This window comes from Pterocles gutturalis, unplaced genomic scaffold (assembly GCF_000699245.1).
Source record: "Pterocles gutturalis isolate BGI_N339 unplaced genomic scaffold, ASM69924v1 scaffold15777, whole genome shotgun sequence".
Taxonomy (NCBI): domain Eukaryota; kingdom Metazoa; phylum Chordata; class Aves; order Pterocliformes; family Pteroclidae; genus Pterocles; species Pterocles gutturalis.
Genome location: NW_010110474.1, coordinates 43,074 through 56,551, shown reverse-complemented (window position 1 = coordinate 56,551; position 13,478 = coordinate 43,074). Strand labels below are relative to the sequence as shown.

Here is a 13,478-nt window from a genome sequence, read left to right as displayed (position 1 = left end):
ACCTCTCAAGCCTGTCAAGGTCCCTCTGTTACTTTCCTTTATGCTACATTATCTCTTCTCCCTTCTTATTTCCTTTCTTTACATTACACTTGTGTTTCCCTAAGTTTCTTCCTCCTTATATCCCTTCCTATCTCATTTACACTCCACTTCTACATCCACATCCAGCCACTTGCTTTCTTTGTCTATAGCGATTCATCCTCATGGATATCCTTCTACTCCTTTTAAAAAACTTTGCTTATTCTGAGGATAACAAGGACATGAGGCTCGTTCTGCCCACTTTTGCTCACAGATAAGCTCCCAGGTTATTGTCTTTTCTACTGCCTCAGGGCTCAACATTTATTTTCAAAGCTGAGTGTTGAAACTTTTGAGTAAAGGCATTTTTAACAGGAAATCTTAATGGGTCATTAACTCTAGTAATGACATACTACATAACCGTCGTAGGTGAAGTCACAACATTTATGAAAAAAATGTACAGTGATGCTGAACCTAAGGTTTTTTTCTTGCAGCACTGCTATTTCTCGTCTTTTAAGGCAGTTTTATACACATTTACTGCCATAATAGTGTACCCTTTCCAAATATCTTTTTGCAAATTTCCTCTTAACAAAATATCTGGAATCTGTGCTCAGTTATCTTCTGCTTCATTAAGTATATGATGCTTTGGTAACTTATATGTTTTTAGAGATAAAGGCTACTGGAGGACCAAAGACTTTTACAACAAATCCAGAATATGTTTGTAATTGACGGTGAGAAATGGAGGGTCAGTCTGTCACCTGAGTTACTCTTTTCATGTTCTTTTTCTTCAAACCCTAGTCCATATATCAATGCAGAGAGAAAAATCATAATTGCCATTTTCCAGGAGATGCCTGTTTTAAAACTTCTTCTTCAGTTTCTGTCCTTTTCAGTCCCTTTCTAGACTCTTAGATTGCATTTCATGGCAGTGCTGTGTTGTTCTGCTGCCCTGCCTGAGCGCTGCCTGTGCTCCCCCATGGCTCCGGAGCTGGCTGTGGCACTGCGACAACACGTAGCATGCCAGAGAACCTGCTGCTGGCAGTTTGTCAGTCCACTTAAATATGGAAGTATTACACTTTCCTTTTGAAAGATCCAACATGGTAATTATTCTAAAGGTGGAGGCATCACTTCTTACAACATTCTGGCACTTCAGTATGTCCAAAGCTGAAACTCAGCTATTTGAGAAAAAAAATCAATTCCATTGCAGTCATATTCCATGGGCCCAGTCAGGCGTGGGGACTCTCTGCCTAAGGCTTTATGCAAACACAGACAAAACCTGTACCAGAGAGCTTGCACACAAATGCACTGATGCTATGATTCATTCTACATGGGCAAACCCAGCTGCTGTGTGAATTTCAAAGAAGTTAGAAGGGCTTAACGTGAGGTGGCTGAGTCTGCCAGTATGAATTTACTTTCAGGATCATGAGCCAGTTGTATAAGGAAGAGATTACTGTGCATCCAGGAGCATCCTGTGGATCATAAAAGAAAATATTTATTATTTACCATGACTCATTACGTTTATCACAGAAGAGATTCTTTTTCTTAGTAGGAATACAGATCTCACTTTCAAAAGAGCTTTTCTCATAAATCTTGAAATGGAAACAGCCTGGTTTTGCATCTTAAAATGTTCGTTGTAGGTTTTCTAGCTGGTTTTTTTTTGTTTGTTTGTTTCAACAGCGGTAATAACCAGACATTAAAATCTCATATTAAACTCTTCCTGGAGTAAATGGAGTTATAGTGTGATCTCCAAACAGCTCTCATAGTCCAGACATCATAGCAGCTCTGTTGGCTGTCAGATGACGCCCATTGTTAAAACAATTCAGGACTGAAATCTATGCGTATAACATTCTTTGGGGGAGAGGACTTACAGGAACTGCCATTGTCTGTAGGAGAAATATGCAGTGATATGATTAAATGCCCTCTGGGAGTTGCTCCTACTAGTCCCTGATAGGACCCCGTCTGTTTAATGTGAGAGGGCAGGCTAAAGAGAGTTCATGTTGTTGGAGGAAGGCAGTAAGACTGAGGCTTCTGAATTCTTGGAAAGAGGAGAAAATATTTTAGAAGATAGATCAATTAAAGCTCCTACCAGTTTAAGTAAATAATAAACTACCATTTTTAGGCATATTATATATATATTTTCTTAATATACTAGCTCTTGCATTTCCTTTTCTGTTGCATATTTTAAATTCTTTAAGCAAATAGTGCATCTTATATCTATGCAGGACTAATGTGATATAAATGTGTATTATGCATTGCCTTTGTGCACAGCATATATAGTTTGTATAAGCAGCAAATGTATGATATATTATGTTTTCATATACAGAAGGTCCTTGTCTGGTACACACAATTACTGGAGATTTGCTGAGAGCCCTGGAAGGAACAGAAAACTGCTTGTATCCTCGCTTAATTTCAGTATCTAGTGAAGGTCACTGCATCATCTACTATGAACGAGGTTTTCAATTTCAGCATTAATGGCAAACTCTTAGCTCAGATGGAGATCAATGATTCAACCAGGGTAAATACAAATGTAAACAAATGTTTGTTGTGTCTTGCCTTTATTTATTAAAATAAATTGAATTTATTTGCTGTGTGGTTTAAAGGAAATCACATGTGTAAAATTGCCACCTCCTGGTTAAGTCATATTCAAACACAAATCCTCTCATCTCCGTCTCCAAATGCAAAAATGTACTTGAGCTTTTCCAGAATAAATAAGACCAAATTGTTTATGAACCTACACGATTCTTGGAATTTTTATTTGGAATTAAATTTCAGTGGGAAATACGTCTTTAAAAGAAAATATTCTGAAAAGAGTCCATTCTTCATTTATTAGCTAAGACATGAATTTGTGCCTTCAGGGCTCTGCTCTGTCACTAGCACTTGAAGCAGCATTAGGAATGCAGATCGCTGCTCTGCTTTAAGTGTTAGTGATGGCACCAAGTACTGTAGGACAAACATTGAAATGTTATGTCCTGAACTCATCTTGGCAGATTCAGTTAAAGAGCTTTTTGGTTATATATCATGCTTAGAACCACACAATTGTTTTATTTAAAATTTGGAGATCCATAAGTTGTTGTTTTATTTTTTGATTGGGGAGAAAGAGGAGTGGGAGCCTTTTTCTCCAAATTTAAGTGGGCAGAGCAAAAGAAATGCTTGTAAGTTGATTACATCTTTTGTAGTAATGACTGGTTTCCATAAAAGCTGTGTGCTTGGTTTTTGTGTTTTCCTCCTGAAGGCCATCCTCCTGAGCAGTGATGGGCAGAACCTGGTGACAGGGGGAGACAATGGTGTAGTGGAAGTATGGCAGGCCTGTGACTTCAAGCAGCTCTATATTTACCCTGGCTGTGATGCTGGCATAAGAGCTATGGATCTGTCTCACGATCAGAGGTGATTTTGTCGTGAATATTTGTGTGTAAATAAAATTGCACAAAATACACATCTCCATGAACTTTAAGGTGTGAATTTATGGTATGCACTCGTTAACAGGATATATGTACAAAACCATATACTCCAGTTGTTATCTTGTTGATTTATCTGATTCAGCATATTTTCTAATTTTTAAGTCTCGTAATGCAAACACTTAACACCGAGATGAGATCTTACTGATGTCAATAAGCCAGAGACTCAGCTAGCAAAATATGAGTAAAATTACATTAACTTAAGAACATAGATTGGACTATGGACTGGATTGGACTGCACTAGTGCCTGTTAACCAATGCCTTAAAAAAAATTACTAAAGTTTGTGGTACATTTCTGATTTTCAGCTATGCAGAGCTTGAGAACTTCTTGGGGTTGCATCTAGACTATCATGTGTAGTATTATCAGTGGATCTATCCACCAGGAATTAGTGTGGTCCTTTTCTTTGACCTTCTTGAGCAATGGACATGCAGCGGACAAGCCTAGATATTTGCAGTCACTGCTGTGGCACTAAAATGCAGAGTGTAGATACTTAGCTTTACTCACATAATTAAACAGACAATGGCTGTTGTATGGTTTGATAGAAGTGGTGATGGATATCTAGTCCAATTTTACAACTCATCTAACAGAATTAGAGAGTATGTGATAACTGGAAAATCACCTTAACTATTGCCACCAGAGTAATGGGGCTACATTTCAATATTTCAACAATATTTCAACATTTTTAGGAGTAGTAAGGTGCGATCAGCTTATGATTAAGGGATCAGTTCAGTTGTCTTCGCAGAGAAATCTCATTCTGTCTGGGAGGCCCTAGGAAATCGAGCTGACCCCAGCTACAGCCCCAATGGCAGAGCTCTCCACAGATCCTGTGTCCCAGATGTGTCCAATGGCATGAAGTGCCTAAAATTAAGCAGATGTGTTGATTCCTCGAACACTTGAATGAAAGTGTTTTGGCATAGGTATCTGCATGTGAGCTATGGGAATAAGATCTTGTAATAACTGTAGAGATTTACTTGCTACAGGCTCTAGTAAGAGGACAGTTAAGCTCACCCTAAAGTACATGCCCAGTGACCTGTAGAGAGTTGGTCACAGGCTGCACCGAGAGGACTGATTAGGGTATCCATAGCCAGCTAGTACTGTTTGAGATACCTGGAAGATCTGAGGTACGTACATGGGGTCACACATATGATAGAGGTTGTAGTGAAGACCCACATCCTGCTGGAGAGGCTGCTGGAGGCAAAGCAGGATACACAAGAGCAGCTCAAACGGCATGGGGCTTTTACCAATGTGAAGGCATCTGACTGGAGTTCTAGATCTCCCTTGACCATAATGGGAACATGGGAATTTGGCTCATATGTAGACATCTAAATGTAGTGTCTCCATCATGTACTGAATCCTACCCATGAGCATAATTTTCATAGAGTGTTGCATAAAGTGCCTGGTTCTTTTAGCTTTTTTACTGTTTATGGTAAACCATAATTTGAGAAGATAAAAGAGGATTAACAGGATGATCTTTTCTATCTTTTTCAGAACTCTGATTACTGGCATGGCTTCTGGCAGTATCGTAGCCTTTAATATAGATTTTAACCGGTGGCATTATGAACATCAGAACAGATACTGAAGTGGAACGAAGAACTGAAAGCCCAGGTAAAACTGAGAGCACAAGTGCTGCAATGAAAGGTGTAGTCTCTGATGGAAAACCATGTCTGCATTGACCTCCGTTGTACATTCCATTACACCCAGCAATAGCTGTACATTGTAGTCAGCAACCATTTTACTTTGTGTGTTTTTTCACAACTGAACACCAGCTGCTGAAAAGCAAGCTTGTATCATGTAAATTATATGAATTAGGAGATGTTTTGGTAATTATTTCATATATCTTTGTTTATTGAGAAAAGGTAGTAGGATGCGCCACAAGAGACTTTTGAAAATTCTGGGGAACCTTGTGTCCAGTTGTTTCAATGTTTAGGCTTTGAACCTAACATGCATCCCATCTCCAGCCTCTTTTCAAGCTGAGAAAAAAAATATACGTTTGATACTTTGTACATCAGATGCACATCTTAACTTTAAAGGGATACTTTTGTAAAAGTAAAACCTTGTATAAAGAACAAAACTGTTTCTTAATTTTATTGTGGAGTTACAACTTGCATGTACTTTAAACCTGATGTCTCGAAGGAATAGATGCGTTCACACAAATCAAACTGGAGATCTGCCTAAGGGTACAGCTTGTGTTAAAGGTTTGAATTTGGGTGCAAACAGTAATTTTGACATTTCCACCAATGCGTTTTTCACTTTTTGAATCTAAACTTTACCCCTCTTAAGTGGAGTTCTGCTCATGAAGTATTTGGATAAAAAGCCATCATTTGCCGTATTTATACTTTATACAATAGAAATTAAATTCCTCCCTTTTAAATTCAATGACTGAACAGAAAGGGAGCAAAGAGGAAAGTTCAGTTTAATGCTTTGTAATGCTTAATGACTCCCAATACAGACAAAGTGCTATACTTCTGGATTATTAGCATTTGTCATACAAACCATGGGTGAGAAAGCCCCCAGTGATTTTTTTTCCTTATTTTTCGTCTGAACAGCTTGATTTATTTGACAGCCTTAGCTTCATTGTAAAGGTGACTGAGGTTATTCTTTTCAGTTCTTCTGAAAATCTCACCTGAAGCCACTCAGACTAAGACACTTCGTGTTTTACAATACTGTAATGATAATTATCGGAATAATTTTCTGCACATTGTACTGATCAAATTACACACCCAGGGGTATATACACTTTAATTCATGTTTCTTCTTTGTATATTTGGTGACTGTATTGTCATAGATGTACATATTGTGTCGGTAGGGCTATGAGGCATGTAACAGGAATGTAATTTTCTCAGAATTTACACTCACTTGCAGTCATTTATTTAAAAAGATAATGGATTCTTTGTATTGGCACTTTGCACCAGAAACATATCATTATTTATTGATGTGATTACTTATTCGTTATCCACCTTGTATTAGCAAGTTTAGCACTGAATTTCCTTCTTCATTGTTGTTTGTATTTATAAGATTCTGAAATCATGGGGATCCATGTAATGATTAAGTTATTCATCACCCGTCTGTAAGCAATATCTTGAGTTTGTAGCTTAGAATTGGGAGACTATTGAACATCTGGAAGACAAGTTCATTTCATCTTGAGATCATGGTGAAATATTTTGGATATATAAATTCCTTAAGCTATTGTAACCATGTTTTATTGCAAAGATGTAAAATATGCCAGATGTGTGTGAGTTGGAAATCAAAAAAGAAAAATAAAATATGCAAAGAATTCAGTGATGGTTTTTCATTGCAGTGAACTTTTTGTCAAAACATTCACATTATCATTGGGAACAAACAACTATTTTAAAAAGTCCTCTCTTATGTACTATGTATATGCCAAAAATTATGCATGCCTGGGTGTTTGTGTTTCTTGAGGTCTCAGGAAATAGATCAGAGGTTACAGAATGTGTTTTGCACCTCTTTTGATTGTCAGTACATAAAGGGAAGCTACTGAAGATACTTTGATCAGCAGAAGTGAAAAATCAAAGCCTTTAAAGGATATTTAAGATCCTTGGAACAGGCAATAGTCTTGTATAACAGACCTCACAGAAAGCAAAGATCTGATGAGAGGCATTTTGGGTATCTCAATATCTGATGAAATGGTACTAATTTAATCTTATTTTAGGCATTGGAGGTTAGATATCTACACTCCCTGCATAGCAGAACAAAACAGGTGGGATAAATTGCCCTTCAGAAATGCTGAGGTACCTACCAAGTTTATAGCAAATACCTGGAGATAGATAGTCATCTAAATGTCAGGTGTCTCATTTAAGGTAGCAATGGTAAGCATAATACCTTCCTCATAATTAGAAAACTCCCTATTGACTAAAAAGCAGAATCCCAGCCAACACTTCAATTTCTTGCCCCCATCCCCCATTGCCTTTCCATTTAGAAGGACTGTTCTTTGAACAATTATCAAAATGAACTAAAGCCAATATTTGAGAACCTTATCAGAATGCAGTATACATTTTAGCAGATATCTATTTATCAGCTTTTGAAGTGGATAAGCTAACTTGATTGTTTTGGGTCTGGAGGAGAGATGGAGGATTTGATGAGAGGATTGGCATGTTAATAGTGGTGTGTGAGACCATTTTATTGATTTGGCACAACCTCTCTATTTAATTTCTATTTTTTAAGAAAAAAAAAATCATTGTGCCAGAATATTTAAATTCCATTGTTGTTTTTGCTGATTTTTGTTAACTAATTAGTATACACCTATCTGCTGCAGAGTTTCTTAATGTAAAAAGACAGTATACACAGATCTCCATTTTATATCACAAGACTTTTCCAAAGCTTCAGATGCCCCATTTCTGTCATACAGTAAAGCTGGGTTGACTTGCCTTTGTTCTCTACAAAAATGAGAGTTACTGATTCCAGGGAGTGTCTGAGAGTTGCCTGTGGAAGATGCAGCAGCTTTGACCAAACCAGTTAAATGCAACCAATCTCTCAGCTAAGGGAAACACAGCGTTAAGGACACAATTGTGCAACTAAAATATACCTACAACAAAAATAATTCACACCTATTGGCTGCATTCCTACCAGTCAGTCCTAGGTTAGGAACTGGATTATAAGGTAATGCCATACCAGGAGGATGATGCAACAGCTATGAGGCTTATTCCTTGTCCAGATCCTACCACTATTGAGGAGGATGCTGCTTTCTCTACAAGAGCAACAATGAAAGAAAGGCTGCTGTATTTTACCCCAAGCAGACTGGTTAAGCTCAATTTGCTGGAAGAGCCTTGGATAAATAATGATCATGTTGATAGAGAATCTCATGGTTTGTGCTTGTAGAGCTAAAAATGCTGCCTGGTAACAACAGTTGTGGTGAATGCTTGTTATAATATAGTGCATCAACCCTGCTGACAAGCAAGCAGGATGTTTGAAGCAAGCCTCATGCTGCCAGGGATGAAAGTGTTTGAAGCAGACACCGGGAGCAAAGGGCTGACTTCTGATAACAGCAAGAGAACCACCTCCTGATACAAGACATCTAGTACATATAAATATTTCATTTGGAGGCTTCTAGCTGGAGTTTATGCTCACATTTTCCAAGGGTTTAATTGTGGACTGGTTTTATTTAGGCTTTTGGGGCTGTGTATGCTACTTGCAAACACTAAAAATGAATGGACTAAAACTTAAGGTGGTATTTAAAGAAGAAAATAAGTACTGGAAATGTATATGTCTATGCAATGCAGTACGGTTTTTAAACTCTCTAACCATGGTGATTAGTTTTGCAATATCTACAGTTAAGTTTCAAGATCTGCAGCTGACAAGAAAAACAATTCTGGAGATTGCTTTCTTGTAAAATTTATAAGCTGTGGCCATATAATTAGTTTACAGAGGGATTTACATAGATGAAAATCTGCCAAACAGCTGACTCAGTTTATAGGTCCCTCTGTGGTGACATCATACCTAAACTATAGCTCTACATCATTGGTTAGAAGTAAGTGCTCTCTCAGTAGTACCTATGTGCAAAATCCAGAGCCTAGAGTGCTTTTTATTCGTTAAAAGATTGACATAAAGACTCTGTGTGCCTAAGGGTACACAACGCCAAGCTACTTTCAGCCTAGCCTTCCTAATATGAATTGGAGAACATGCTTTTATGTACAAAACTAGATAGGAAAAAAATATTCTCTGGTGCCAGAAGATTGCAGACAGCTAAAAGCTATCAGTACCAGTGGATTTGACTTAAAAGTTTCATGACTGCTTATACTTTGAAAAGACTTAGTCTTGTCAGGATGTTGCAATGACCAAGCCTTGTGGCAAAGCTGATCCTAGTATCATAGCTGTGCAAATTTAAGAAAAATGCACAGTCTCCCTCACTGTGTAGCAGAACTAGTGATTGCCAGAAAAGGCAGCAGAACAATTGAAAGTGGTCTTTCAGTCTTGCTGTACAGCTATACATACAAATCCAGCACCCATGGCTCTTCAAATGCATTAGTTTGTACAGAGCTATCAAACAGGAAATAAATCAGTGCCTGGTGGCTGGTATCCCTGAATGCATATCTTTTAAAATAATAATAATAAATAAGAGAGTGATTCAGTAGGAAGGCAGCAGGACTCTGGGCAGGGGCTAGGAGCTTGGAGAAAAGTCAGAGAGGGATAGATTTCCTCTTTGAGACAATACTTAGTCCCTTTCTTCCAAACAGGCCCAAACAGATTGTCCAAGCTCTGCTCTTGCAATATCCCTTTCCTCTGCTAAACCCTTCTGTCCCCCTTGTGTTGACTTTCTATGAAGAGCAGGCTTCAAGTTGAGTTTTCTCTCTCCTGCAACCATGTCCCTCCTGGTACCTATCACAGGCCCTCATTCCTCTTAACTGCCAGGGAGAACTAAAGCAGACTCAGAATAAAGCACATGTGTGTAAGGCTCCAGAAGGCCCGTACAAATATCTTCTCCAGGCTCCTTGCCTTCGCAGTGTGAGTTGCAGGAGGTAAAAACCTGAAATGAAAAGAGTATCCCATCTTTCAGCTGTCTATTCAAGCAGAACCAGCAGTCATGTGGGAGGATTATTCTCCTAGTAATTAACACAGGTCAGGGCCCTTCTCTGACCCGAAAGCAAGTGGCATGACAGCCTACAGCCATGCTGCCAGACTCTCTGGGACCAGCCCTTAACCCATCCTATCCCAGGCACACTGCAGGGCATTGTTTAAGAGACTGATAGTTTAAAGGCGTGCCAATTACACCATGCAGATGAACACAGCACAGTGCTCAAGCCTCCACCTTTCATTGATCAAGTTGCTAGATGTAGCCAAGGCACCTGCAAGGAGTCCCTTGGGCTCCATGATCATCAGCCTATCAACCATATCACACAGTCATGACATATGGGGCTTGTGGCTCAGTAATAACTCCCAGCCACAAGTCTACGTACAAGACCACTCTAGACTGTTTGAGCACTATATCCTAAGACTACAGCTGTTGGATCTCTGACTACATCCATTGCAATAACTTACATGAAAGGTGCTCAGCTCTTTAAGACCTGAGCATGTTTTAATATGTTGTCATGGTTACACCCCATCTGGCATAAGCACCAGACAGCTACTCGCTCACTCCTCCACAGTGGGATGGGGAAGAGAATCTGAAGGGTAAAAGTGAGAAAACTCATGGTTTGAGATAAAAACAGTATAATAATCAAAATTATAACAATCATAATGAATAATTAGAAGGAAAATAATAAAGGGAGAGAAATAAAACCCAAAAAAGACAACTGAAGCAAATGAAAACAACTGCTCACCACCAACCAACCAATGGAAGCCCATGCCAGTCTTCAAGCAGCAGTCCCCCACCAACCTCCCCCTAGTTTTATTACTGAGCATGATGTCATATGGTGTGGAATACCCTTTGGTCAGTTGCAGTCAGCTGTCCCAGCTGTGTGCCCTCCCAACTTCTTGTGCACCCCCCAGCTTACTTGCTAGTGGAGTGGTGTGAGAAGCAGAAAAGGCCTTGACTGCATGTAAGCGCTGCTCAGCAACAATGAAAAACATCCCTGAATTATCAACACTGTTTCCAGTGCAGATATGAAATATAGCCCCTTACTGGCCACTATGAAGGAAATTAACTCTACCCTGGCCAAAACCAGCACACACGCTCAGACTCACATTCTCCTTGCATGCTGCTTTATGTACACCTTTACACAAGGGAACATCAATATTGACTGGAAAGAGCTTCTGCTGCTCTGTAGCCCTCTAGAGGTATACAGTCAGGGCTCCTCGGCCATTTCTTCATGACGCTCATTGACACCAGCTTCAGATCTATGAAACTGGATACCTTGGAAAGAGGTAATAAGTTACCGTCACCATTGCTATGGCTTCTTCTTGTCAGAGCCTCGTTGCAGAGGCTTATGCCCTAACATGGTAAGTTCCTCAATGGTAAGAAGTTATCTTGTGGGAGATAAGCCTGCTAGCCAGACACCTACTGCAGGACTTACAAATGTCAGCTGAGAAGGATTCATCTGGGACATAAAACTCCAGACATGTTGTGAATGAATATGGATCCTGTGCAGGAGCTGGCTACAGATAGTGTACTCACGTACACCTCATTCCATGTAGACTGGGATTAGTGTCCCAAGGGGTGCTGATCTTTCTCTTTTGATGGATGATCTGACCAGTACACAAGTAAGGAATACCTTCTGATTTCCATGTTGGTCCGTAATGAATTTGGTGAGGCAACACATACACAACCAGAGAGTTCAAGGGTTATGTTTTTTTGCAAAGTGCAATCCCTTAATTGAGAGAGGGGTGAAAAGATGGGTTTTGAATGTACATAAGGATAAAAACTTGAACAAAAGAATTCCCTGCTTGCAACTTTCTTCAAGATAAGCTACCCATAAGTACATTTTCAACCTACTGCTTAACCCCTCTCTCCCAAGTCCCTCCCTGTTTCTGGGGTTTCTAGGATCCCCTTTGTCATCATTTGTTTGCCACGGGGAGGGAAGGGACCGCTGTGCCTTTCAGATGCACTTGCAGCAGAAGTATGCATGCATGTGTGTGTGTGAGACAGATCAATTATGGATCAGTCTTTTTACTACTTAAGGAACTTCTTAGCAAAAAAAAACAGACCAAAACAAAGCAAAGAAACCATTAAATCAAAGGTTAGATAGCATCAAGGAGGAGAAAGGAAACAGTGGACATTTCAGACAGGGAATACAGCATGGACCTGTCCTCAGGGAGAAACTAGCTCAAGCCCAAATCCATCTTTTTGTGTCTAAGGCAAACACTTAAATAAGGCATCTCCACTAACAATCCTAGAACAGACTTGGGATGTGCATGGGAACCTTTCCAGCTTAATAGATGCAGCCATTAACAAGCCAGGGTTTGAAGGGTAACACACTTATGTTTATATTGCTGCTAGTTAAACTACACTCTAGTATCTTTTTTAAGAATCTAGTATCTCTCTATGTCTGGCCTGTAGCAAATTATATTAGAGGACTGCAACGCCTGGAAATGTCAATTTCTATGTATTTCATGTGGATAAAACCTCTAGTCCATCTTGAAGACTGTTTTCCTTTTCAGACATCAGTGTTTGCACTAACTTCTTTCAGTAAAAGTCCTCCTCCTCCTCCTTAGTGCTCATTTCCACAACACTTAGCTGAAGAGGTTTCTGTACTTTCTATAAAAGTTAACTCTCAAGTACAAAATATGCATGTTTCAAAGGATAAAAGCTAAGAGAACAGGGAAGCTTCAAGCAAGCATTAATGTAACTCCAAAGTACTGAAAATAATATAACTCCAAGAGCATTGAAAGACTTTTCCAGAACACATTTGAAATCCCAAATCAATGAGACATATATGAACTCAGAAATAAATCAATTTTTGACAGATAAAATAAAAAATTGAGATTCTGCCTTGGGCAAATGTGGGACAATCAGAATGTTCTGTTGCTGTATCCTCCTTTGGTTTTAGCCTTTGGGAGGAGGTTTCTGTAGAAAGAAGTTTCTGCAAGATTCTGGCAGAAACAACTACATTTTGGACATTGGAAACAAATACATTTTGAGATACTGACATGAATGTGACTGTTACTTCTTGATCAAAATATTATTCAATAGTAGTCAAATGGCTTTCATTAAGCTGTTATTATTTCTTTTAACACATTTGTAATCTCATCAAAATCATATCAAGTCTGTCTATTTTTCACAAACTATTGTGAATAGCAAATTAACTCATTATTTTAACCCATCTACAAATTCCTTATTAACTACTATTTTTCATGGAATCCTGTCAGGATGACAGGTGTGTTATAATTTGTTTCATTTTTCCTTTTAATATATTGGCAAGCATTTTTGTGTTTTCATCAAAAAAGAAAAAAAGCAAAAACCAGTAATCCAGAAGACACTTCATCCAAACCCTTTAAACTCTTGGAAGTAAGTTACAGAATACGTTGCCTTATTTTACATTAGCAGAACATTTAATCTCAAGCACTTGGAAATTAAGTAGTCCCTATTATTTAACTTATTACTTTCACTGAGAGATGGGTCAC

At 38.8% G+C, this 13,478-nt stretch overlaps 1 protein-coding gene across 1 annotated transcript; it reads left to right on the top strand.

Moving 5' to 3' along the window:
* The first annotated feature begins 2,327 nt into the window (after nt 1-2,327).
* On the top strand, nt 2,328-6,736 carry LOC104461714 (neurobeachin-like). Its single transcript, XM_010073395.1, has 3 exons — nt 2,328-2,524; nt 3,242-3,393; nt 4,954-6,736. Exons 1-3 carry the CDS (start codon nt 2,453-2,455, stop codon nt 5,042-5,044), a joined length of 315 nt encoding a protein of 104 aa, XP_010071697.1. The 5' UTR covers nt 2,328-2,452; the 3' UTR covers nt 5,045-6,736.
* Nucleotides 6,737-13,478: the final 6,742 nt, after the last annotated feature.